The following is a 26644-nucleotide window of genomic DNA, read 5'->3' on the forward strand; positions in this document are numbered from 1 at the left end:
TATTTTAAGAGGGATAAGGGATCTTTCGGAAAAGGCTTTATTTTCCGAAAGATCCGTGTCTAGACTGGCGCTTTTTTCCAGCAAAGCTCCGTGCCGAAAAAAGCGGCAGCCATTTTTATGCTAATGAAGCGAGGGAGATTTAAATCCCCGCTTCATTAGCAATTGCGATACGTCTAATTTGCATCCCTTTTATGAAAAAGGGATGCACTCTAGACGTAGCCCTGGGGTGCGTCTAGACTGGCAAGATTTTGCGCAAAAGCAGCCACTTTTGTGCAAAAACTTGCCAGCTGTTTACATTGGCCACTTGAATTTGTGCAAGAGCACTGACTTTGTAATGTACAAAATCAGTGCTTCTTGCGCAAATACTTTCACGCTCCCACTCGGGAAAAAGCCCTCTTGCGCAAGAATACTTGCGCAAGAGGGCCAGTGTAGACAGGAAAGAACTGTTTTGCGCAAAAAAGCCCCTATGGTTAAAATAGCGATTGGGGCTTTCTTGCGCAAAATCGCGTCTAGACTGGCCACGGATGCTTTTGTGCAAAAGCATCTGTGCCAATCAAGACGCGCTTTTGCGGAAATACTTTTAACCGAAAAACTTTTTCATTAAACGTATTTCCACAAAATCGTGCCAGTCTAGACGCAGCCCTGCAGTCTAGCCTTATCCTCGCTGGGTTGAGGCAGGATGTGTAGGCTCTGGGGTGGAAATGAGGGATTTGGGTATGGGAAGGGATGAGAGATGCAAACTCTGGGAGGAAATCTGGATGCAGGAGGAGGTGGAAAAGGGGACGCTGGGTTGGGGAGGGGGCTTCAGGCCGGGCAGTGTTGGGGTCAGATGTAGGGTTAGGGTACTAAGCAAGCCACAGGCTTGTGGATATGAGGGTGCAGAAATTGTGGGTAGGGTATGTGAGGGGCTCAGGACAGGGGGTTCCAGTGTATGATAGGTTCAGATCTAGGGTCTGGGGGAAGGGGGAGTGCAGGAGTGTTATGATGCTGTGGGCAGATGGGGGCTTGGCCCCCAATTTGGGGTTTGTTGGCCAGGCTTCATTTTTAAATAAAATATGTCAAACACAAAAAGTTTCTGCGTTGTCTATTTATGAGAAGTGCAGGGAACTTGTTTTGAGTCAGGGGGTCACTGACCCACAGAAAAGTCAGCTGGGACCATACAAGTGAGATACAAAATAAAAACTCCCCCAAACTCCCCACAAGCCTCACTAATGTGGCCCCAACTGTGCTGGTGGGAGCAGGAGACATGGTATTGGGGAAGGGTGCCAGGGGGTACCGGGATAGGGTGCTGGGGCAGAGGACAGGGTGCTTGTAGGTGCTGGGGCAGGAGACTGGGTGCTAGGGCAGGGTGCCAATGGGTGCTGGGGCAAGGAACAAGGGGGCCAGTGGGTTCTGGGGCAAGGGTCTGGGGCAGAGGACAGGGTGTCAGTGGAGGCAAGGGACAGGGTGCTGGTGGGAGCAGTGTGTCGGTGGGAGCAGGGGGCAGGGAATCCTCAGCACGCGCCCTTCCTTCCCCCCCTCCTCAAGGAGGAAAGCCCCAGCACACGTTGCCCTCTGGGACTCCTTCCCCCTCCCCGGCACATGCTTCCCCCCGGGACTCCTACCTCCTCCCCCGCAGAAGAGGGGAGCCCCAGCATGCGCTTCCCTTTGGGACTCCTCCCCCTCTCCCCAAACCCCAGCACATGCCTTCCTCCAGGACTCCTACCTCCTGGCCCGCCACAGACCTGAAGGAGGGGAGCAGGCAGCGCACTTCCGGAAACCCTGAAAGTGGCACGCAGCTGCTAGACTTCCCTCCACCCCGCGGGAAGCCAACACTACCACCATTTTCGGAGGTAGGTAGTGGGGCTTCTTGGGGGTGGGGGCAATTGGGGGGCCCCCAAACCGCCTCATGATCTACTGGTTGAGCCCTCCCAATTGACCAGTCAATCACGATTGACGGATTGGTGACCACGGCCTTAGAGTGTCAGTGTGTTGCAGGCTGGAACCCCGCTGACCCCAGTGGCAGCCAGGGATGCTACTACTAGGGCCCTGAGCCAGGAGATGGAGAAGGGCCCATGTCCCCCCCGCCATTCCCCATATCGGGTGGTAGTCTCCCCTCCTCTCTCTTGTCTGTTGAACTGTGTGTGTGTGTGTGTTGCTACCCCACCCTGAACCAGGGCCCAGGCCTTACTGACTGTGGGACTACATTTGTTTTGCTGCCCCACCCTGAACCAGGGCCTGTGCCTTACAAACAGAGGAACTTCTATTTGTATATTTGCCTGGACTGCTCTGTACTCAGAACCCAGGGTTGGAAGGGATCCATTGGACATTGATTTATAGGCCTGAGCACAGGTCAGGGATCAATCCAGAACTCAAGCCAATCAGCTTACACTGCTGCTTGACTCTAACCAAAGGGGGGCAGGGAAGAAACTCTCCTTTGAAATTCCTTATCTGCATTTTCATTGGCTGAAGGCCCAAAGCCCCCTCCCTCAGGTACAGAGACTCAAGATTAGCTTATCTCAAGAGCAAGGAAAGGGTTACATCAAACTCTCCCTTGCACCTCCTATTCATGACAAAGATGCAGGGTTGAGTCAGGTCAGTTGAGGTCATGTTCCAGAAAATCCAGTCTCTGGAAAAATGTTTTCATGGTGTTTTGTACTTAACTCTGTTCTGGGTCTGATTTCAGCTGATTGAGTAGCAGCAATAATCAAATATTACTAGCCTAAAAACATCAGGGCTGCATGTCCCTCTGTAACTAGGATGGTAAATGGTGCTTAACTATTGACTAGTCAATTAATTGATAGGGGACGGGCAGGGGGGAAGAGAACTGCAGAGGGTCTAGTTCCTGGCTCTAGGATCTAATCCTGCTGAGGCTCTGCCTTTTAAATGTCTGAAGAGCTTAGTAGCTCTTCAGACATTTAAAAGGCTGAAGCTCAGCAGGGGGAAGGGGGGAAAAAATCAGGCATGAGCCAGGAATCAGCTGATTCCCAGCTCATGCCTGGGCCCCTGCAGCAATAGTGCCAGGGAGGAACCGGCTTTTAATCCAACTCCCCCCTGCACTGGCACCTGCTCCCCTCACGCTTGCTGCCCATCAGATAGAGGCAGCAAGTGGGGAGGGGCAAAAGGGGGAAGTGCCTAGTTGAGTAGTCCAGGGGTTCTCAAACTTTGATACCATGACCCCCTAAAATGCTCATTGAGTTTGAGAGATACGCCCCTGCCCAAAAGTTTAGGGGGAAAAAAAAAAAAGCCCCACTTGCACTTGACTCAATCCCTCCTGCACTGTATTGCAGGGAAGCCGCCAGCGCCACGCTCTGGGGCTGAAACCCCCTCCCAGAGCGTGCCCAGTGCGCACTTCTGGAATCCCCAGGGAAGGGTGCAAAGGACCCCAGGGAAGCCAGCAGCTGCGACCCCCCTGTAAGTTGGCCACGACCCACACTTTGAGAAACACTGGAGTAGCCTATCACAGTAGTTCCCAATCTTTCTGATACCAGGGACCAGAAAACCCATTCACAAAGTTTTGGTAGACTGGTATAATTTTATTTGCACATTCATAATTTGTGCAATTCAGCCTCCAGAGCCCCCCAGCACTAGCCCTGTCCCCCTCACCTAGCCCTGCTGCCCACCTCACAGCGGCTCTGGGGTACACCCCCCAGCATCTCCAGACTCTCCCACCAGCTGCATGGGAGAGTCCTGTCAAATCACTATAATCTGTGCACTATCATGGGAAGCACCAAAATAGAAACATTTCATGTTTGTCACACAATACCAATCTGAAGCTAGATTTCACCTGGGCAGACACTGGTACTCCAGATACCAAATAGTATTATCCCATATTCACTGGGTTTGCACTGTAATACCAAACTTTAGTGGCAACCTCAGCAGTGTTAAGGCAGGATAACTTGGCAAATGCCTAGAACCGTGAGCGTTGGATTGGCTGGTGTGTTGACAGTAGAGCATGTGAGGTCACTATTAAGGGTTTGCAGCCAAGTGCAGTTCTGATGGAGCTTGGGCAGGTGTTGCTCTTTGGTAAGCTATTGCTTGGGGATGGCAATAAAACCTCTCCCCTGTACTCAAGCACAGTGCCAACCAGACAGACGGCCAGCAGGAGATTTTTCCTTCCTGCTTTGGAGAGTTGGGTAGACTATGTCCTAAGCGAGGGCCTATCACTAAGCAGAGCTTGGGCATGCTGAGAGTGGGAGACAAGAGCTGGCGTGACAGGTTGTGAGCTCCCTGGGGCAGGTTTGGTCCTTCAGTGCTGGGCTGGTGCCTGTACACAGCTCATCCAGGTCCCTGTATACAGGAGCAGCCCCGCCCCCCTTCAGGGCCAGCTCAGCCACATGCATAAGAAGCCTCTCAACTTCCAGTTCTACCTTCAAGATGATCTGTACGCATTCACAAGGCCCCTCCCTGGTATCCAAAGGGCATTCTACACATGCTCCCCATTTTCCCCCTCCACTCCCCAGCAGCTGTCAGGGAGCACCCCACACACCATGGCCTGCACCTGCGCAGGAACCTCGGCCCTGCTCTGGGGACCCATCCCTCAGAGCTACACCTTGCAGCTCTTATGTGCCAGTCAGGATCTGGTGGGCTCCAACATCATAGCTTGGTGCCCATACGAAAATATGCACAGGTACGTGGGCTGCAGCATCCCCTGCCCTGGAAGAGCGCTATCCTGTGCAGTGGGAGGGCCACAAGGAGCAGCTCTGTGCAGTCCTCCTGCTGCACAGGGAAGCACTCTTCCATCGTGGGCAGGAGAGCCCGCCCCTGGCCTCAGCAGGAGCTGTGTACCCCAGCTCTGGCCCCCAGAACCATGGCGGCCCAGCAGCCAGAGGTCTATAGCCCAGCTTATGCTTATGGGCTAGTTGATTATTCTTTTACATCCCTGTTTGCAACCCTACATTTATGCTTTTTACAAAACTATTTTTACCAACTACCCAGATGTTGGGATTAGGAGACAGGACGTAATAGTACAGGTCTGGTCTCCTAAGTAGCATTCTTGTTGTACATGTTTTAAAAAGGATGCAAAAAGACTAGCAAGAGTTCCAAGAAAACCTCAACAGATTTGTGGTCTGAAAAAACATACTTTACCACCAAAACACATTACACAAAGCTCCTTAAGGGACAACTTTATCCTGGTTTGAGTACCTACCCAAGGAGAGCTCTGATAAAACAGACTGAACAACAAAATCCAGGGGCTGGAAGTAGAAGTTAACAAAAATCAAAACACAAAGTTCTTAATGGTAAACACTGAAACATATTCCCAAGCACTAGGGCTTAGTGACTGGAAGTCTTTGCAGAGATTGCATTGTTTTGTAAAAAGCATGTACTATTTCAAACAATTACGGAGCTTGATTAATGTTTACTTATGTTGTAGTAAAGAAGTCGCTTCCTCTAACAGATATAATTGCATTGCCTGCAGACAGACAAGTAGAAGAATTCTACCACTATTGAAAAGTACACAACAGTAGGAGCCCACAAGCTATTGCTCTATCAATACTATGAACTGTTTCATGTCTCTTCGTGATAAATTAATCAAGTATTCTACCTCAAGAAAAGCAAATTTCACAACATTGCAATTAAATATCAATTTCCAAATCTGTTTTTAAAGTTTACTAATGCACAACAAAATGTCTCCTCCTCAGACAGAAATTAGTTTTAAATTTATGAATGTCTACTGTTCTCTTAGTTCCAAAACAGCCTCCAAACCAACAAAATGTGGTTTGTAAACACTGTAGAACACATGACATCTCCAAAACAAGGAAGTGGTATCCCATTGAAACAGACATCTTAATTAGTACAGTTTATTATTTAAGAATTTTAACTTTTAGCACAACACAAATATTTTTCAGAATCACACTATATACACCTCAAGAAATATTTAAAAACACTTATAAAAACATTGTTTTTATTCTAATCACAACATTATTCAGATCTCTTCAGGGCAGGTTAGACAGTTCCTTCGTTACTGTGAAGGGACATTTTCAGTTAAAGGCGGCTATTAAAACTATAAAGTCAAAGAAATTAAACAACTGCAATGAACAGTTCAGAAGTGACATGGCTACAATCACTAATCAACTATTTTAAAAAATTCTAGCTTCATAATTCTCTACATAGGTTTGCTTAAAAAGCATCACGGTTTGAGACTAATTGCTTAATGCTGGACAACAGAATAAATCAAATGCATGAAACATTCAAGTCTCTTGACCATCATAAGAGTAAGACCGTTCAAAAGCTTTAATATTAACATTGTTTTAAAAAAGCTTTACATTAATGCTCTAGAAAAAACAATTGCGCATCAGTAAATGAACCAGTTCACACATGCAGGCACACCAATAAAGACAGAAAATATAAATACTGATCTGTACACTAAGACTTACAGAAGTTTGCTTGGAGTGGACTTCACTAATTCAACATATATTACTTCTAAGTGCAATGACAGATGAAAATAATGTTTTCCTAGCAAGAGTTAGTCATAGCAGAGGCATTATAAATATAGTGCAAGTCTTCTCTCCCAAGTCTTGCAAGTTCCACAAAGGGATTAGTGCTGGGCTTTTCAGAGCATAAAGCGGCAGAATCCTTATTATGTGTTTTCATTTACTGTAGAATTGAATACGTCATCGGTATTCCTTGTTTGCTTCAAAAGTTCCTTCTGAAAATATTTAAAGAGTTATGAAGATTTTAACAAGACATCACCACAGCATGGTAGGACAACATACCCCATCTTCCTGCCTTACCATACCTCAGTTGTCTTAGTAAAAACAAGTCTCGGCTTCTTTCAAGTTTACTCTGCCTTACTTCCCTTCCCTAATATTTTATTGAATGTATTTTTGCTGTTTAAATGCCAGATTTTACTCCCCCCCCCCCACTTTCCCTTGATTTTTGTCCTTCTTTAAGAACTTACAGTTGATCCTCATATTTTAATACAGCTGTTAAAATCATCAGCTACAGAATTTTAAGCTTTTCCTTATGTTCCGCACCCCCACCACCTAGACATCAGCCAACTCTGCAGCTGAGGATGCAGTAACATGGCGACCAATACCATATATTCCAGCCTGGCCCAACAGCAATTCTGCTTCCTTTTCATCCCACTGCTAACACAGCCCAGTCTGTCCACTAGAGCTGACCGTAACATCCTTGCACCAACCCTTTTCCCAAGTAGTGAGCTCAGTGCCTGCTGCCTTGCTCCCAGGATTCAGTTTCAGTTCTTTTGAACTGAAGTTCATTATCCCCTAAATAGCCAGACTGAAGTAGTTTTCACCAGAAAGATATCTTTAAACTGTTTGAGATATCAAGACAGATAATAAAACAGCCAGATTGGGTCAGATGCCCCAGTGGGAGTGAACAGAGCAGGTAATCATCATGTGATCGCTCTCCTGTAACCCATTTCCAGCCCCTGATAGACGGAGGCTCAGGGACACCATTACTATTCATCCTGGATAATAAAATTAATGGAGGTTAGGTCCATCAATACTATCTAGTTTGTTTTTAACTCTATCAAGTCCTAGTTTTCTCAACATCAAGAGACTTTTCCTGCCTAAGATCCTGGCAGGATGAGAATGTAAACAGAAGGGCACTGACCTTGTGATTAAGAGAGTCTCATGCACTGCCAACTGAACTAGCCAGTCTGTAAATCTGCTCTAGAAGTTTCATGCAGTCAAAATTCCCATCTACAGCTACCTTTTCTTCCTAGCATCCTGTTACTCCTTATTAGCCCTTGGTTAGGTGTGGAACCTTGAGTCTTACTTTCAATATGGATTGAATAACCCCAAACTGCTTTGAGAGTTCTCCAAACAATAATTAACATAGAATTTATTACATTACTAACAGAAATATACAACTTAAGGATCTAGTTTCCCATCCCTTGGGTAAACTGAAAAATAGCCAAGAGTGCAGTTATATGCCCACCACCTAATTTCATCCAAATCTAGTTAGTTTTCTATTCCCCGCTCTAAAATTAGACTATTTTGAACTCAGACAAAAGACAGACATACTGTGAAGTTTAAATAGCTGATCTGATTGTCCGATTTGCTGGCTTGCTTGTTCTCTTGTAATGGCATGCGCTGTGGGGGAGATGGTGGTGTGCATTTAGATAGCATCTGCAAAATGTAAAGCATTATATCTAGTGAGCTTTTATACCACAGATTAGGTACAATCTTGATTAAAAAGGCCCAAATCTCTAAGGCTAAGTCTACACTGCAGGCTTTTTGTGCAAGAGTTTCTGTGCAAAAATGTTTGTGCAAGAATATGTCCACACTGCTATATGGTTTTGCCCAAGAGCATCCATGGCAGTGTGGACACTCTCTTATGCAAGAAAGCTCCGATTGCCATTTTAGCCATAGGAGTTTCTTTCACAAGAAACCTCTGTTGCCTGTCCATACTGCCTTCTTGCACAAGAGGGCTTATTCCTCGTGGGGAGAGGAATAACTTGCACAAGAAGCCCTCTGTTCTGATGCCTGACTGTAAGTTTACTTGTGCAAGAACACGCGTGCAGTCTAGACACTAAGTTTTTGTGCAAGAACACCTGTTCTTACACAAAAAGCCTTCAGTGTAGATGTAGCCAGAGAGGATGTAGAATCATCAAGTGGAAAACCAACTCAGTTACTTTAGTATTTTTCTTCTAATTGTTAATGTGTGTTTAATGATAGTTTAAACTTTTGTGACTTGGCCTTTATATCATTAATATCCTTATTTTAGAAAACAGCCCCACATTTTACAGATGACAATGGAGGCAAAGTTATTTAATAACTTGCCCAAGGTCATAGAATATAGCTGCAAACAAATTTAGGAATTGAACCCAGGTTGAGACATTTTAGTGTTTTAACTCTAAGGCCTTATTTCCATTCTTTTTATAATGAGCCCCATAAAAAAGGCATCAACAAAATGGCCTGGGTGATCAGATCTTTGGTGTTAAATTCCCTTATACTGCATTAAATATTTGACTTCTAGCAATTCTTACCTAATTAAGGTGTTTTAACCATGCTGCTCCCATTTATACTGCCATGGCCAGTAAGTGCTAGTCTAGACCATACCTGACAGGTGTCTATCTAACTTGCTCTTAAATATCTCCAGGAATATTACAAGGAAAGAAAGGTAACACTGGAACTTCAAGAGAGATCAACTTAAAGATGAACTTGAAGTTTTCATAACCAGTGGTTAACTATTTGTAGCCTTCTCTTTGAAAGAGTTAAAGTTGATGTTTAACTGAACAACAGCTGGTTTCTAGTATAGCTTTGTAAGCACTGAACACTTTTGCCAAAAAAGTTACCTGGCTGTTAAAAGTAGAAAAATAAGTTCACACTTTTGTAGCTCATATTCAAGTTTCATGTATATACAAATTTCCAGAGCAAGAGCCCTACATAACTGGGATAGTATCACTTTTTCCTCAATAATAAAAGTCCTTCTTGTGAGCCCAGAACAGCAGAATAAACCTCCAGGCTTTACTCACCTTACAAACTGGAATGGGCGTTTTGGAAACAGTTGCAGCACATGTGCCTGTGTTGGTAAGGTTGGTGCAGCTGGCTGCCCGCAGCACAGTTACATTTGTGACTGTATTCAACTAAAAGATTAAAAAATGAAAAGCTTCAGATTTCTCACATTAAATGCACAAAAATTAGGATGGTAAAAGGCATGCTGACCTTTAATTCCAGCAAGATCTATAGAGATGACAACATTTCAGAGTAGTTTCTAGAAGGTGTGCCAAGTTTTGTTTAGCTACAAGAACCGCTATACAACTTTTCTCCAGATACATTATGCCCGATGCCCCATCCACTACTGGCTTCCTACCACTTCAAATCTACACTATATTAAGTTTGTGTTGCTTCTTTAAGCCACCAGTCCTTCCATACAACTTGAATGTCTCCAGTAAGTCTGTCCCTTTTCTAGCTCACTCATCTTCAACAAAAATCAATGAACCTCACTTTGCACTGCTATCAGAACAGTAATACCTGCTGGCTGAGAGTTGCTAAGAATGAACTCTAGTTCTCCCCTAAATATGGGGACCTAGTTTTAGAGACTTTCAAACTCATTACCCTAATGAAGGGGGAAATGAAGTTTTATGATTTCCCTCCATAAATGATGCAGTGCTACTCTGATTTTTAAATACTTTTGCAGCTTTTTAAATTTAAAGATTATAAAAGTATCTATAAATTAAAACAGAATATACCAATTGTAACAGCAACTAGAAAAAAAGTTTGACACAGTGGCCTTTGCCTTATTCTGGAAGATGAAGGAAAAAAGCGAGACAAGTAACAAAGTTAGCTGGGAAAGCATCAACTGAAGTAAGGCAATTTGACTTAGAATGCACCTGCAAGTTACTTGCATAAAATTAATGCAGAAGCAAGGAAAAGGGAATTCCACAAGATCCTTTTCCCTAAGATGTGCTCGTCTCAGAGTTATGAACACCTCAAGAACAGCGGTTGTTTGTAACCCTGAAGAAAACATTATGTTTCTTCTTTTAAAAGTTTAAAATTGAATATCAACTTAACACACTTTTGAAAAATTACAATGCAGAAAGAAGTGTTGCTTTTAGCCATCTTAATCTAAATGAAAGCACAGAAAAATTCCTTACCTTGTCTTGTTTTTAAAAACTTTCCCATTTAAAAAAAAAAGGAATTAATGTGTAACAATATTGCTTTTTTGGGAGGAGTGTGTGTGTGGAGGGAGGGGGGTAGGCGGAAGGGAGAGGAGTCACTGCTGCTTCCTGAATGAGCACTTCGGGTTCCAAAGAAGGTGTGTGGTTGACTGGCAAGTTTCTAACTCTGGTGTTTGCAACTCTGAGCTTCTACTGTGTGTTTCAAAAGACCATACACTTGCCTTCCTTGTCTTAAAGGGAGTTGGAGTATTTGAGCCAGTATGCCTTTTTATGGGTTTCTTCGTTAACTGCAACACAAAAGAGATGAGTTATATTTCACTACTAGGCATACTGAAGGAGTGTACTAACTCATTACAGTTTTCCAATTATGACTTGACTATGATAAGTACAGAGCAATGACAGTGCAAATCTGTGGGACTTGAGCTCATACGCTTGATAGTTATAAGCCTGAGGTGCAGCACCCACAGAGTACATCTAGACTACAGGCTTTTGTCGACAGAAGTTTTGTCAACTAATAGGCTGTGTCTAGACTACATGCCTCTGTTGTCAGAGGCATGTAGATTAGACACATAGGCAAAATCAAATGAAGCCGCGATTTAAATGATCGCGGCTTCATTTAAATTTACATGGCTGCCGCGCTGAGCTGACAAACAGCTGATCAGCTGTTTGTCCACTCAGCGCGCTAGTCTGGACGCTCCCCTGCCGACATCAAAGCCCTTTGTCGGCAGCCCCATTATTCCTCGTGGGATGAGGTTTACCAGGGCTGCCGACAAAGGGCTTTGATGTCGGCAGGGGAGCATCCAGACTAGCGCGCTGAGCGGACAAACAGCTGATCAGCTGTTTGTCGGCTCAGCACGGCAGCCATGTAAATTTAAATGAAGCCGCGATCATTTAAATCGTGGCTTCATTTGACTTTGCCAAAACAACAAATGAACATGGCTCCGTTGACGGAGCCATGTAGTTTAGACATACCCATACTGTCAACAAAGAGCGTCTAGACTACATCCAGTTCTGTCAAAGCAAGCCACTTTGTCGACATGACAGTGTAGACACAAAGGGCAGCGTAGATGCAATAATGCCTTCTGTCAACAGAACTCTGTTGATAAAAGGTGTTGTTCCTCGTAGAATGAGGTTTACAGCCATCAACAAAACTGCCAAGTTCTGTTGACATTATGTCGACAGAACTCAGCAGCAGTGTAGACGCAGTTATAATTTTGTTGACAAAAGTCCACTTTTGTCGACAAAACCCTGTATACTCTAGACACACCTACACTGATTACTCACAGCCTTGGTTTACTGTTCATTTACCCACAATACACTATACAGACTCAAATCAAGCCAGCTTAACTCAGGATTCTTAGCACCTTCCCCAGTTGTAGGTGCTCTAGCTCTTGGTTCTCTATGGAAAATCTTGACTTTCCGTCCCCTAAGGCACTACAAGAAGTTGTTGCAGCCCACTAACACACTCAGCAACTGGAGCCAGCAACATAAAAAGGCACTACCTGAAGAATTTTTCCTGCTTGAGCTTTCACTCCTGTCAGGAAGCAGACACACCATCCAAAAAACATTGAAAACTAAGATAACATTCAAGGATGTAAGCACAGGCATAATTTATATTCTTAAAAAAAAAGAGCACCAACATGCTATTCACACAGATGTTTGCCTATCACTCTGTATTTGGGTAAATGTTATCCCATCAAAGCTCTTCCATCACTTATTTGTGAAGGCCTCTGGAGATGGAATTAATTCTAACAATTCTTCATTCTGGCTAAGTACAACAGAACTCCAGTTATGAACACCTCAGAAATGGATAATGTAACTCTGAGCAAGACATTATGGTGTCTCTTTCAGAAGTTTACAACTGAATATGGACTCAACCCAGCTTTGAAGTTTTACCGTGCAGGAGAAAAATGCTGTTTTTAACCCCATTATAATGAAACAAGCACAGGAACAGTTTCCTTACTTAGTCAAATCTTTTAAAAAAAAGCCCTATATTTTTTAGTAGTTTATTTTATTCACAGTACTGTACTGTATTTGTGTTGTGTCTCTGAGGCTGCCTTTTCTAGTTCCCAAGGTGTATGATTGACTGGTCAGTTCATAACTCTGGTGTTCATAACACTGAAATTCTACTGTAGTATAACACCAACCCGTTTTAGCGTTAAGAAAAAAATCTCACCCTCTCCCGTTCTTTTTTAAGTGCATGCTGTTCCCACTGATTTGCCATGTAATCCAGGAATCTCAGACCCTTGATTGAGAAGTTACAGCTTTGTTCTCTTTCCCAGATTTCAATGCTTCTTTTCAGGTCTTCTCCCAACTAAGTTTGCAAATGAAAAAAAAATGATATAAATAAAAATTCTGTGTATTCTGTTATACATTTGACCAACTTAGGACAGTCAGGTTGGTGCCTGGCTTATTTCAGAAAGGTAAAAACCAGTTCCTTCAGGTACTGCACTTGCTTAAAAACCTGTTAACTAGTAGTGTTACACTTGACTATTTTAGAACTTTTTCTCTTTCCACCGGCTATGTGGCAGTTTCACGTAAATATATATGTATGTACAGTGCTTTTTTGTGCTGGTATGCACCAGTACAGCGTACTGGCACCTTTTTGGGAGCATTTGCGCCGTGCTGCTTTCCCCTGGCACAGCCTCCTGCCGGCCCGGGAGCACTCCCGCCACACGTACCAGCACCCCCCCCCTTTTTTTTAAACAAACAAACAAAAAAAAAAGCACTGTGTACGTGTATGCAACAAGTCTTGCCTCACTAGGGGTCTAAAAGCACAGTTCCAGGCCTGTTTCTTTGTCTTATGTTGTGCCAGCTTTTTTTAAAGATGCCAAGAAGTCTGAGATAGAAAAAGACACTGAGCCATTCGAGGTAACACGGATTAAGGGCAAGCATCAGAAGTTTAAGGAGTGCAAGACAGATATTTTACAAAGTGTTACCCAACGAAGTGACATTTAATTAACTTTCATCTTGACTCCTGGAACAAGTGACTAGTATTGCAGACAGGCAGTTTAACGGGTTGAAGGATGACACTTGTAGGCTGCTGATTTTTAAATGTTTAAAAGAGGTTCATAAACATTAAACATGAACTAATTGAAGTTTGTGCACAGTCAAGTATGTTTCAGGGTGCCTATCATTAGAAGAAATTGCATTTAGTTTAGTTTGTATCCTTTAAGCCTAAGAATTTCAAGAGTCTTACGGAAATCATATCCATCACATGGCAAATGAACTAACTCAGCATCCAGCCTACTTAGAGAGATCTATTACAGCAAATTGTAGTCCATCAACTCAGACAAGATTACCCATAAGATATTGGAACGACAGAATTTTTACTCAATTTCGAGGGTGCATACATGTTATTGGTGGTAGACCTTACCTTTGTTAAGAGCCTGTGGATCTTTGACCGCTCTCTCTCTTCCTTCAGTAAAGTACCACCTCTGTTAACCAGTCGGTTTGGATTTGTGGATTTTTTCTGAACAAAATACATTTATTGAAATATCAACACATACAATCAAGATTTTTTTTTTTGCCTTCTAGAATGGCAAAGAGCATTCAAGAGCAACACCACATAAGTAATACAATTAATTACACTTTCCCACATAATATGATATTCTGTACTTCATGCCAGAGAAACTTCACTTATTGAATCCACTATTTCAGGAATGATCAGCATAATTACACCTTTCTCTGAAGAGACCATCAATGATGATTTGGGAGTTATTTACTTGGCTACAAAAGAATTAGAGACATTTCCTCATCACTAACACATAATATTTATATCAATATGAAACTAAAATGGCTGGAAATTGTTCGAGGCCAGATGATGGGGAGTGGCTACAGGTTGCCTCACTGAATCATACAAGAAAATTTAAAGGAGAAAAGGTCTTTTAACAACAATATTAATTGACAACACTTTTCCCCAAGAAAGAGAGAAAATAGTATTTTCTATATGTTCAGTTTAATAAAGGATTCTTAACTGCACTATGAAACGATTAAGATCTCACCTCAGTTGTTTGCCAAAACGTGTACTGACACCTAAGTTCCCTGCCTAACAAGCCCCACAAAGGGGCTCAGGCTAGGCACATAGTATGCCTCTGCCTGGCAGGCCCAGAATAGAGCTCACCTATTTCCCCCCACCCTCCTGCACCGCAGCTGCTCCATGATGTGGCCAAGGAAGACGGTGCCTCTCCCCTGGCCATCACACCTAATGCAGAGCTGCCCTGGGATAAGGTTCGTCTTCTGTGGCACTCATCCAACCTAATCTGGACATGCCCCAAGCTCAGGGAAAAATGTTCCTTACTGCATCCACTGGAGCTGTGGTGGACAGGGAGAAGCACCTCTCACCTGGTCCCAAGCTTCAGCAGTGAGAGAGGACTGGGGATAGTCCTCTTGGGCTGAGGCAATCTGTACACTGAACCCCTAAATCCCCCAAACTGGCACCCCCCCCACCCTCTGCTTAAGCCTCTTCCCACACAGGGTCTTTTGGCTCCACCTCCGCCCCGTGAATGGTGTTGAGTACCAATATGAAGGTGATGTATTGTTCATCATCTCAATATTGGCGCACATAACATTCATTTTGTTCAGGGGTGGGAAAAAAATCAGAGGGAACATTGACATCCCTGAGCAGGTATTGCAAAACCAACAACCCAAAATGCTTTGGATGCCAACTTGCACTGGAACAAATGTTGCCATGTCTCAAACACTGACACGTCATTCAGCTTCCCTTCAGGTTAGAACGGGATAAATACGACTGACATACCACTGGGGTTATATTGATATCATGAAGCCAAATGCTAGATCTTCCAGTAGAATGCTACCCTAAGATTGCCCATCTTTAATGGGAATAAGATGCTCCCTGAAAGTGATTGTAAATGTATCTGACCCAGTTTCCCCAACTGCCTTTCCCACAATCCAACTGCCTTTCTCTGCTGATCATGTTTATCAGCCTATTCCTCTTTAGAAATCGTGTAAACTAATTTCCTGTAATTGGTACCTCCAGCTCTATGAACTGTTTCCAGGTTGTTTCCCACTTAACAACACCTTCAAATAAAGGCTTATTTTTCTCATAAAGGAGTTTCATTTTTATAACTTCCTCATCATGTTGCTTCAACAGATCTTCTGTAAAGTCATCTGGAATTGAAAAGTTTATTATTTATGGTGTTATATTTCTGAAAAGTTATTCAAATACAGATATGGCATGAGCTTTTTAAATACTAGTTGCATATTGGGCAAAACTCTAGTAATTTAAATAACGCAAGTAATTTAGTAATAATGCATGCAAGCGAACCCTTGAAGGATGTACCTAACATAGCTTCCCTGGTTTTGTTGCTAATTTGAAACCCTGCCAAGGTCTGACTCTGGGCACAGTTTCAAATAGTGCCTCTTCCCCCAATAAATAGGATGTTTTCATTCCAAAAGTCCACTGTTTCAGGCCTATCCTGCTTAGGGGTTGGGTTTTTTTGGGTGTGTGTGCTGTTTTCCAACTGGCCAATAAGGATATTGGATTGTTATAATGAACTCTGGAGTAATAAGGCTTATAAAGCTACAGTATGACACTTAAGCTGATCAGTTTGGGGAAACCAACTATTTAATCAAAAGTCATCACTGAACATTTATTTTGTGTATAGAAAAAGAAAACAAATAGGGAAATCAGCTCTTGAGGTTACTAATGGTACAAGGCCACTATTGTAGGCAATTCTGGAGTAAATGAAGTTTGCTATTGCAAGGTCATACATATGAGGACTAACAAGAATTTTTGCTATAAGCTGCAGATATCAATTGGAAATGACAGAGAAGGCAAAGACTTGGATGTATTGGTTTGGCCAAAGGTGCTAGAACTGAGTGCTGCTGCAACCCTGGCTTGAACTGCTTTCCATTAACATCGATAGTTTACAATTTGTTTCAAGGACTCTCAACACTCCCACTATATTTTTCCAGCACTCCTTTCAGTTTATCACAAGAGGACTTCAAGTCCCCCATGTGACATGGCCATAAAAAAAGGCTAATGCCATCACAAGATGAATCATTCAAGGTATTTCCAGTAGAGATAAGGGACTGTATTGCCATTAAACAAAGCACAGGTGAGATCTCATCTGGAATACCATGTGCAATTCTGGTCATGGTTAAGAAAGATTAATTCAAACTGAAACAGGTACAGAGAAGGGTTACTGGAATGATCCAAGGAACAGAGTACCTACCTTACAAGTAGAAAATTAAGGAACTTGCCTTGTAAATATGTCTTTTTCTACATATAGGATATGTCTACACTACCCTCCTAATTCGAAATAGGAGGGTAATGTAGTCATACCGCAATTGCAAATGAAGCCCGGGATTTGAATTTCCCGGGCTTCATTTGCATAAAGCCAGCCGGCGCCATTTTTAAATGCCGGCAGTTCGAACCCCGTGCCGCGCGGCTACACGCGGCACGGAGTAGCTAGTTCGGATTAGGCTTCCTAATCCGAACTAGCTGTACTCCTCGTGGAATGAGGAGTACTCCGTGCCGCGTGTAGCCGCGCGGCACGGGGTTCGAACTGCCGGCATTTAAAAATGGCGCCAGCCGGCTTTATGCAAATGAAGCCCGGGAAATTCAAATCCCGGGCTTCATTTGCAATTGCGGTATGACTACATTACCCTCCTATTTCGAATTAGGAGGGTAGTGTAGACATACCCTTAGAGAGCAAACACCAGGAAGGAAGAGGAATTATTCAAGTTAAGGGCCAATTTGGTACGAGAACAAATGGATATAAACTGGCCATCAACAAGTTTAGGCTTGAAATTAGATAAAAAGGGCCTAACCATCAAAGGAGGAAAGTTCTGGCACAGATTTTCCAGGGAAAAGTGGGGCAAAAAAACCCAACTTATTTCAAGACGGAAAGTATCAAGCTTGTGTAGACAATGGTATGGAAGAGGTTGCCTACAATGACATTTGGCCCATTTGTGACTGTTATTGGCAAATCTCTACTGGGAAGAGAGAGGACACTAGTGGGAAGGTCTGTTACTATAGAGAATTCTTTTCTAGGTATAACTTGTGGGTCTCATTCTCAGGATCTAACTAACTTCTGCATTTAGGTTGGGAAGAAATTTCTCCTAAAGTCAGACTGGCAGAAATCATTGGAACTTTTTGCTTTCTTCTCCAGCATGGGTCACTTGCGGTGGATTCTCTGTTACTTGAGGGTTTCAGTAACTCAGCCAGAAGTTATGGGATTACTACTGCAATACGGAAGAGGTCAGACTAGATGATTGTAATTGTCCATTCTTGCCTCCAAGTCTATACCCATAAATTGTTATGCATGAAATGTAAGAGTGACAGGTGCAGTCAAGATTTACCATCATAATATGGGAGAAAGGCTGATCTTTGTTCTGTGCTATAGAAACATTTCTCCCAGTAAGTGTTAAGCTCCTGTCTTATTTCTGCAATCATTCCCTTCAAATTCTCTTTCTTCAGCTCTTCTAGACGTAGCAGCTCTTCTTCCCACTAGTAGAGAAAGTTTAAAACAGTAAAGGACTACTAACAGATAAGTAAACCTAATTAAGAAAACCTTGTTTTAAATAATGATTTTTATCTGGAATTTTAACCAATACCTATAAGGAACTCTGAAAACAAAAGGCAAAGTCATGTTCAAGTGCTTCTGGACTTCAGAAGCCAGAGTTTCAACCACAATTTGAAAGCAACAGTAGTACAAGTTCTACTCTCAGGACAAAATACTACTTTAAGGAGAACCGTGACCATAAGGTCTGATTCTATAAAAGGTTTGTCTTCAAAGTGAGTTCTCGGTGTTAACATTGCTTTTCTTATATAGTTGAATTCTGTGACAAACCTAGAACTACAGCAGGGAAAGTAGCGTGATGAAAAACAGGCTGTGAAATCTTACCATGGTAACTTCTTGAGTAATGGAACCTTCAATATTCATTTTACATTGTTCCTGCTTCTCTACTGGCCAGCACAATCTATTCCATAGAAGTTGTACCTTCTCCTTGAGAGCCTCCCGTGTTGAAATTAGAGATTCTTTTTTCAACTGCAACTACAGGGCACATAATATGATAGTATAAAGTAAATGTAGTTCAGAGAGGATATTCAACTTAATGTTGTAATTACTCAGTGTTCTTCTAACAATAGAATAGCAGGCTAAACTAACCCACAATTACTGGGTAAGAAGAGAAATAATGCACAGACTAGTGAAAAAAGGAAGACAGATTGTTCTTAGAGCATTGCAGCGAGAAAAATGAGCATGCAGGATTTGTACAGTTAAGTAGTGGTTACTATTTTGATGCAAACTATACACTTTACAATATTTTTATTATCCAATGGTCTAATTCAGGGGTGGGGAACCTACAGCTCACAGGCTGGATCTGGCCTGCAAGGTTTCCTCCCTGGAGTCTTGAGGGTCTGATCAACACAAGCCACAGGCCAGATTAGGCCCATGGGTTCAGCATACTGCAGGGAAGTGCTCTTTGCAGGCACCACCACCCGTCACTCCCATTGGCCACCACCCGCTCTCCTTTCCTGACCAGGATCTCCTAGGCCACTCCTGCCCCCTCATCCCCAGCCTGCCCCCTCCCATTTGCTGAACCCATTGTCTGCCCTACTCCCAAGCCCTACAGTCCCTGTCCCTCCCCCCAAAATCTACCAGCCTTGGGCCCACAAGAGTTCATCCAGACCTGGGATAAGCCCTAAAGGTTGGTGCCTTCTCGCACCCCTCTGGTGCTGGAGTTGAGGGAGTGTCTTTTTCCTGTTTCTGAACTGGGAGCCACATCTGTGAGGAGTTATTTGGCTTGTCACTTGTGTGTGGCCCCGGACCCAAAAAAGGTTCCCCGCCTTTGGTCTAGTTTATTCCAGCCATGTCTTCTGTCTGGGCTCCTACAACCCTGCTGCCAGCAAGGCTAGGGGTGGTACAGCCGTATGACCAGGAGGAGCTGCCAGCTGAGGACACTGGCTACTGGGAGTGGTGGCACCATGTTCCTCTCCTTTGGCTACATCTCCTGGATTAGAGATCCATATCTGCTGATTCATGGGATTCTTCCCACGGGTAGAAATATGTTTCCACATAGGGCTCAAAAGTTTAATTTACTGAGGTTACATTGGGTTTGAATTCAGGGGAGGATAGGGATTGATGAATAGACACAGAGTGAACTGGTGGGCAGACAGATTATGCATTTTGTCTAAGGTTGAGACAAGCGCAGCACGTAGTGGGTCTTGGACATGCAGAAAGTTGATTGGAAAGCCAGGACTACAGAGTGAAGGAGGAGACTGTAGACAAGAGAGAACAAGATCTGACAGTCTTTTGGACAAAAGAGAGGTTATGATCAGGAAGACGGATCACAGAGTGGAGAGGAGAGTAAATCAGGGAACAGGAAGCAGAAGAGGACCAAAGGAGATATAACGTAACAAAGCAGGTGAGTGTTGCAAGTGAGGCTCAAGTGTTTTTTCATTTTCTGTTGAAGCATCTAGGTCTGGTCACTGCCAGACAGAATACTTAATAGTAGATTATTACTAGGGATATAAAATCCTGGTTAATCAGTTAAATGTTAGGTTAACTAAGTGGGATCTCACCACTCCATCAGCTCCCCCAGCCAGCTCAAGCAGCCACCGCCTGTACCACTGCCTCAGCCACCCAGATCAACCCCTTGCCCCGGCAGACAGGGGAACTGCTCCAACACACACTGGTAAACCAGAACCAGTAAGCATCACCCATTAGCCATAATGGATAAACATTTCACATCCTTAATTATAACAGTTTTGCAGAAGAATTCCTATGTTCTTAATGGTATGTCTAAACTACAAAGTTAGGTCAATTTTATTTAGTTGCACTCTGAGACTCTTATTTAACTAATACTATTTTGCATGTTGCCACTAGATGGCTGTAGAAGACAGAGTACATCCTCGTTGCCCGGGATAACTATATTTCCTCTTACAGTCTCTCAAAAAAAATCTAACCTGATCAACAAGTATTTTAAGAGCTTCAATGTTCCTATTAGTAAGACAAAAGGATTCCTCGTCATCAGAGAGCACCTCTTTTTCAAGAGTAGAATCAGGTGCATGTCCGATCTCTTCATTATATTGCCTGATTTCGTTTTGCAGTTTGAGAAAAACTTCCAGACGTTGTTTCTATTGGAAAATTAGAAAGCAAGCATTTTATAGATAATTGGTTAGCATATTGTCTAATACTGAAGATCTTTAGACAGAGTCCATGTCAAGGCAACAGAATTTTGACAGTTTAGGTAATGCCACTCTGAGTATGGATTGATAGTCAATATGGTTCCAACACTATTTACAATTTAAAGCATTACACAGAAGCTGTAGGGCAGAGGTGGGGAACCTAAGGCCCCCAAGACTTGGAGCTCCTTGCTAGCATTGGGAGGCTATGCTGGTGCACCAGCCTTCCCCTCGCCATTCCATAGAACTGGAGCACACAAAATCTACTAGCTTGGACCCCCCTAAGCTCTGGTGTGCAAGAGAAATGTGGGGAACAGTCTCTTCTTCTTAAGGGCCATATCAATGAGTGGTGAGGGTTTTTTTTTTGCTTCTAACTAGCATGCAGCCCCAAATCCTAAAAATGTTCCCCACCCCTGCTCTAGAGTATGCCATTATCCAAGTCATATCTGCAAATTACAACAGATGAAAAGGTAACACTTCACTGGAACAACATTTAAAATTTTAGTCTTGGTGTGAAGTTGTAGTTCATATACACATTTTAAAATATCAATCACTATTATTTTCATAACAACTTTGAAAGAACTAAGAAAGTGACATTTCCTTGTACAATGCCTTTAAAGAAAGAGAGATATCAGGATTAAAGTACACTGGGTGGTCAGAGGACACTGCAATGAGCATTCTTTTCCAGTTAAAATGCAGAGGTGGAAAACTCTGCAGCCCCAAATCACATTCTATTTATTGGATTTTTTTGTAGAAGACACTACATACCTTTTCCTCTGAATGTGTCCTAACATGTTCTTTTAACTCTTCCAGTTGTGAACGACTCGGAATACTGCCAGAGGGTATATAATAAGGAGTGGCGAAAAGCTCTGTACAGAGCTTTTCATCTTCTTGCTGAAGCTCCTTCAATTCTTCCAGCCTCTCATTTTTTTCTTTGACTGCAGCTTCTATTGCCAATCGAAGCTCTTTCTCCATCTGAAGGATGGACAAACCCTCTTCAGCCTGTAATGTTTTTGAAGCATTTTTGTAATCATAAGGATACATAATGCCTTGTCATATTTAGTTGTGGCATCATCTAAAAAAAGTAGCCTTATGCAAAGCAGTACATGGTATACATGAACTTCAGGGATAAGAGTAACTTCAGCAAACAGAAGTTTCTTGTCTTCTCAGGTCTTAGTTGCCTGTCCTAAAGACTGACAAAGTTTCCTTAGACCATTGCCTCCCCTACTTGCAAGCCATCACATAGACAGGCCCATTCCCACACCTTCCAAAATTTCAATCAATTCCTTCAAGTGAGCAGGAGACAAACCTTCAAGGACGAGCCAGTTAAATAGAATCATGTGTTACAGAAGACTGGACAAGGAAGCATCTTGAAAAGTGTTAACAAAATCCTAACAGCACATTGTGACAAGTTGAGATTTATGTCTATCAAACCATGAACCTGGTTTTGTTTCAGAGAGTTATATTTTATGCTGCAACCTCCTTTATGGATTACAGCATTTTGTAGCAGGGTCTGACATCTAGAAAAGAAACACCATGATACAGCTTTAAATAATTTAAAGACTCTCTCCAACTAGAACAATGGAAGGGGCCATTGACTTTCATTTTGCACAGAAGACAATGGAGTGTGGGCAACAGGCTGAGACTTGGAACTCCCATGACAATGTGTATGGGCAAAAGGGGGACAAAGACTATTAGGGAAGCACTCCACTTTTAAAAGAAAGCAGCCAGACTGCACATACAAGACCACCAGGTTATTGCAGACAGACAGTGATACCTAGCCCCAACCCAGGTTTTACAGGAGGATCAAGATCAAACAAGGAAGAAAGGGAAGCAGTGGTGCTATGTCCAGAATTTCTGGGTTTTTTTTCCAAAAAGTCTGATGACTAGTATGCTTTAATCTCTTATTTTTAGGTTTGACTCCTCTGGGCTTGCTGTGGAGGGAGGCTGCTCCATGTGATGCCAGAGCAGCCTCTGTCCAAGGGGAGCTTGTTTTCCCAATGGACATGGGCTGCTGCAACCTAGTCTTCACAAGAGGCAACATGCAGGTGCCCATCTGCACAGAGCACAGATTCTCCTCAGGGACAGGCTCCACCTCCCCGATACAGAGGCCGCAGTGCATGGTGGTAGGGAATTTCCTGGGAGTGGGTCTGAGAGCGGGGAGCACGCTGGCTGCCAGCTCCACCCCCATGGAGTATTTTAGCAATTGTGTAACTGCTAAAAACTGTTGTGGCTACAGGATTACTAAAATACACGATATCCGACATCCCTACTTGAGACCAACTTTAGACTTCCTATGAAAACTGTATGGGGGAGTGGAAGGAAACAAACATCAAAACTTACATATAGAAAATTCAAAGTGCATAAATAGCAACACTGAAAGCCTACAGCAAAAGACCGCCTATATGGTAATATTTAATCCATATATGAACAATTTTAAGCAGCAAATGTAAACTTTAAGTCAACTGGTAGACTGGGTTTTCTTATGCTTGACAGAACCATCTTACCAGGTAGGGGTCTAATGAAAGTTCATTTCTTAGTATCTTTAGTTCCTTCTGCCGACGTTCAATGTTGTGTTTGATTCTTTCCTTTAACTGACATTCTTCCATAATCATTTCATTCAACAAATCCTAACCAAGAAAGGATACAAAATTATCATTAAGTTGGATATAACATACATAAAAGTAACAAAATTCAACTAAACTATCAATATAATTTTGTAAATTGCTGTGGTCATTTGGGCAGTCTATGTAACTGCTGGTTGACGTTTGGAGGTTGCCACTATGAAAACTGCTGTATCAGGAATACTCCACACGAAGGGCTAGTCTGCATTACATGGCCTACAGCAGGGGTGGCCAACCTAAAGCTGAGAAGGAGACAGAATTTACCAATGCATGTTGCCAAAGAGCAACAGTTCTATGTCTCCGGCCCTGATCATCTCCCCACCAACACTCTCAGCACATCCCCATCAACTGGCAGCCCCACTGGTCAGCACCTCCTTCTTCTGCCCACTGTGATCAGCTCTCTCTCAGTGGGAGACACTGAAGAGGGAAAGCATGGGTGTGACAGGCTCAGTGGAGAGGGTGGGAAGTGGCAGGATCCAAGGGGGAAAAGGTGGAGGGGGACAGTGCCTAGGGCAGAGCTAGGGGTTGAACAGTGAGGAGCTGGCACCTGTAACTCCAGCCCTGGATTTCGTACCTATGCAAGGAGCCACATATTAACTTTTGAAGAGCCACAGGTGGCTCTGGAGCCACAGGTTTGCCACCCCTAACCTAGAGCATTGCTTCAGCATGCTAATCCTGTAGCATAGACAAAATCTTTAAGGTTTTTTTTTTCTGTTGCTATAGGTAATTCACCTGCCGAGGTGGTGGTGGTAGTTAGGCCGACTGAAACATTTGCCTATCAACAGAGCCATGTCTAGACCAGGGATTAGATTGGCATGGCAAGGGGTGAAGTGGAGGCACAGCCAGGGCAGACTATCAGGGGCCTTGCTCAATGAGGAAAAGTAAGTGCCTATGGCTTGGAGAGTTGCAAGGGCTATTTACTTTAGCCTGGCCCAAAAACTAACTTCAGGCCGAGTTAGAAGCACAGTTTAAGTGAGATACAACTGTCCAGGCTGATTACCAATAGACGGCTCTCACTGAGCCAATGGCTTGCTCCACTCCCACGCTGCAGTCTGTAAGAGAAGCAGCAGCACAGGGGGTGAGGGGGCAGGCAGGCAGGAGCGGGTACATTCGGGAAGCAGCTTTCAAGCCAGCTCCCTGCACATATCTGTTCCCACAGAGCCACCCGTCCCCCACACTGCTACCTCTATCAGAGGCAGTGGGAGAAGGCAGGTAGGCAGCAGCTGATCATTGGCTCCCGCCTGCCCACCCACCACCACCAAGCGTAAATCTGCAACTACTAAAATAAAAAATCCAGTGGTTACATGTTTACACAAATACACACTAGTTAATATCCCTAGTGCAAAGTGTGCCATCAGGAGAAACAAAAAACCTAAGTGTAGGTGCTCTGTTAATCAGTTGGGCAGCATTTGACTCCAGCGGCAGCATAAGCGCACAGCTTACACCAGTGGTCACCAACCAGTAGATCCTGATCTACTAGTAGATCTTGGAACCTTTGACAGGTGATCCTGACAGGTTTGGCCGACAGGTTTGGCCGGGAGGCTGTCAAGTGCCGGCACTTCATCCACCCCTCTCTGCACTGCCACGCTGCCCCTGCCCTCCACCTTGGAGGTTCCCCTCATCCCTGGGAGCCTCCTGCTTGCTGTGCAGGGCACGGGAAGAAGAGGAAGGGAGTGATGATTTTGTCAGGATGCTCCCTCCCTCTACCCTGTACCTCATCTCCACAGAGTAGAGGGGGGCAGGGATGGAGGGAGTTTGCTGGCTGCTTTTGGGAGTGATGTAGGGTCAGGGTGAGCCTACCTCAGCCCCACTGCACCACCACCAGAAACCACCTGTGGTAAGCGGTGCCCAGCTGGAGCCAGCATTCCAAACCCCAATCCCAGTCCTGAACCCCCTCCTACACCCCAACCCCAAGTCCCCCTGCACCCAGCCTGATAAAAGTGAAGTGGGAGGACGGTGTGAACAGGAGCGGGGCAAGGGCATTTGAGTGTGCGGTAGATCCAGGATTGCACTTAAACAAGTGATCACACGCTTAAAAAGTCTGGAGACCCCTGGCTTACAGGGAGCACTGGAAGGCACCCCACGGCAGCCCTCTTCAGCCCTGAAGAGCTGTAGGAGGGGGGGCACAGAGGTGGAGGCTGAGCAGCATCCACTGAGGATGAGGATGAGGATATCCCCCCCCCCCCACATCCCTTTTTATAGGTGTTCACTTTGGGGTGGGGGGGAGGGAATCTCTTTGGTATATATAGTTGTGACTATTTTCTTCCACTATTTGATCTGAGGAAGTGGGTCTGGCCCACGAAAGCTCATCATCTAATAAACCATCTTGTTAGTCTTTAAAGTGCTGCATAGTCCTGTGTTTTGTTACCCCAGGCCCTGTCATCACCCCTCACCTCGATGTGCTGCTTGACGGCCTGCATGCGCTCCAGCTGCATCTCCTCCTTGATGCCGATCTGCTGCCAGATGTCCAGCAGCTCCCCCAGCGCGTGGTTCACGCTGCTCACCAGGGAGGCGGCCAGGGCCTCGCTGAGGGGAAACACCCAGTCAGGGCCAGGCGGGCCAGCGCCCCCCCCACTCCCCCCACACAGGCCACCTCCGGCCCCGCACACGCCGCCCTTCTGCCCCCCTCCCCTGCCCAGACCCTCCCCACTTTCCCGACCGGACGGACCGGTTGCCATTCATGGCCGCGGCAGCCGGGCCGGCGGAAGACGCCGGGCCCCGCCCTCACCTGTGGCGCGGCATGCTGAGTGGCGGTTGAGCGGGCGGCTAACGAACTTCTAACGGCCACCCCCCGGTCAGATTCAAACCGGCCGCGCCGCGCGCTAAGGAGCCCGCTGATTGGGCGAGCGTCCTCTTCGCCGGCTCCGCCCCCCTCTCCCCCCCCGGGGCGCGGCGCGTGACGTCCGGAGCGGAGTGCCTGAGCCCGGCGGCTTTGACCACGCCCACCGCCAAGCGCGCGGAGGCGCCGACGTGACGTCAGGCAGGAAGGCGGGGCGCTCGGGGCAGGGCCCAATGGGAAGAGAGCTCCTTTGTTTTCCTTCGCCCAGGGAGCCACGCGGAGGTGGGTAGCAGGTCATGTGACCATGGGGGGCGCGACAGGTTGGCAAACCCTGCGAACCGCAGCAGCGCAGGGCAGGGGTGGGGCTGGTTGCATAGTGGGTGTCTATAGCAGAGGACATGGGGACTCTGCAGAGTACAAGGGACATCTGTAGGGGGCAAGGGGACTACAGTGGGTGTCTATAGGGGATATACGGTCTGGCTGTGTCTACATTGGTTACTTATTCTTGAAAATCAGCT

At 44.7% G+C, this 26644-nt stretch overlaps 1 protein-coding gene across 4 annotated transcripts; it reads right to left on the reverse strand.

Annotated features, from left to right (window-relative positions):
• Positions 1-5764: 5764 nt before the first annotated feature.
• Positions 5765-26236, reverse strand: LOC102449261 (protein regulator of cytokinesis 1-like). Of its 4 annotated transcripts, none has more exons than XM_075913987.2 (14): positions 26076-26236; positions 25741-25873; positions 23231-23353; positions 21492-21698; positions 20505-20675; positions 18442-18591; positions 17897-18044; positions 15564-15700; positions 13947-14042; positions 12747-12884; positions 10792-10857; positions 9425-9535; positions 7971-8075; positions 5765-6628 (listed from the first exon to the last, which is right to left on the reverse strand). In XM_075913987.2, exons 1-14 carry the CDS (start codon positions 26087-26089, stop codon positions 6560-6562), a joined length of 1668 nt encoding a protein of 555 aa, XP_075770102.1. In that variant the 5' UTR covers positions 26090-26236; the 3' UTR covers positions 5765-6559. The 4 variants fall into 4 exon arrangements, with proteins under 4 accessions (XP_075770102.1, XP_075770100.1, XP_075770101.2 ...); XM_075913985.2 differs by having other exon boundaries at positions 21492-21725; XM_075913986.2 differs by having other exon boundaries at positions 21492-21725; positions 26016-26156.
• Between the last annotated feature and the right edge of the window lie 408 nt (positions 26237-26644).

This window comes from Pelodiscus sinensis, chromosome 19, assembly GCF_052426305.1.
Source record: "Pelodiscus sinensis isolate ZL-2025 chromosome 19, ASM5242630v1, whole genome shotgun sequence".
Taxonomy (NCBI): domain Eukaryota; kingdom Metazoa; phylum Chordata; order Testudines; family Trionychidae; genus Pelodiscus; species Pelodiscus sinensis.

Coding starts and splice junctions, on each gene's coding strand:
- LOC102449261 (XM_075913985.2), bottom strand. Junction 23,354..25,740: donor CCGTCAAGCAGCACATCGAG/GTGAGGGGTGAT, acceptor TTTCTTGGTTAG/GATTTGTTGAATGAAATGAT. Junction 9,536..10,791: donor CTCCCTTTAAGACAAGGAAG/GCAAGTGTATGG, acceptor TTAATCTTTTAG/TTGAATACAGTCACAAATGT.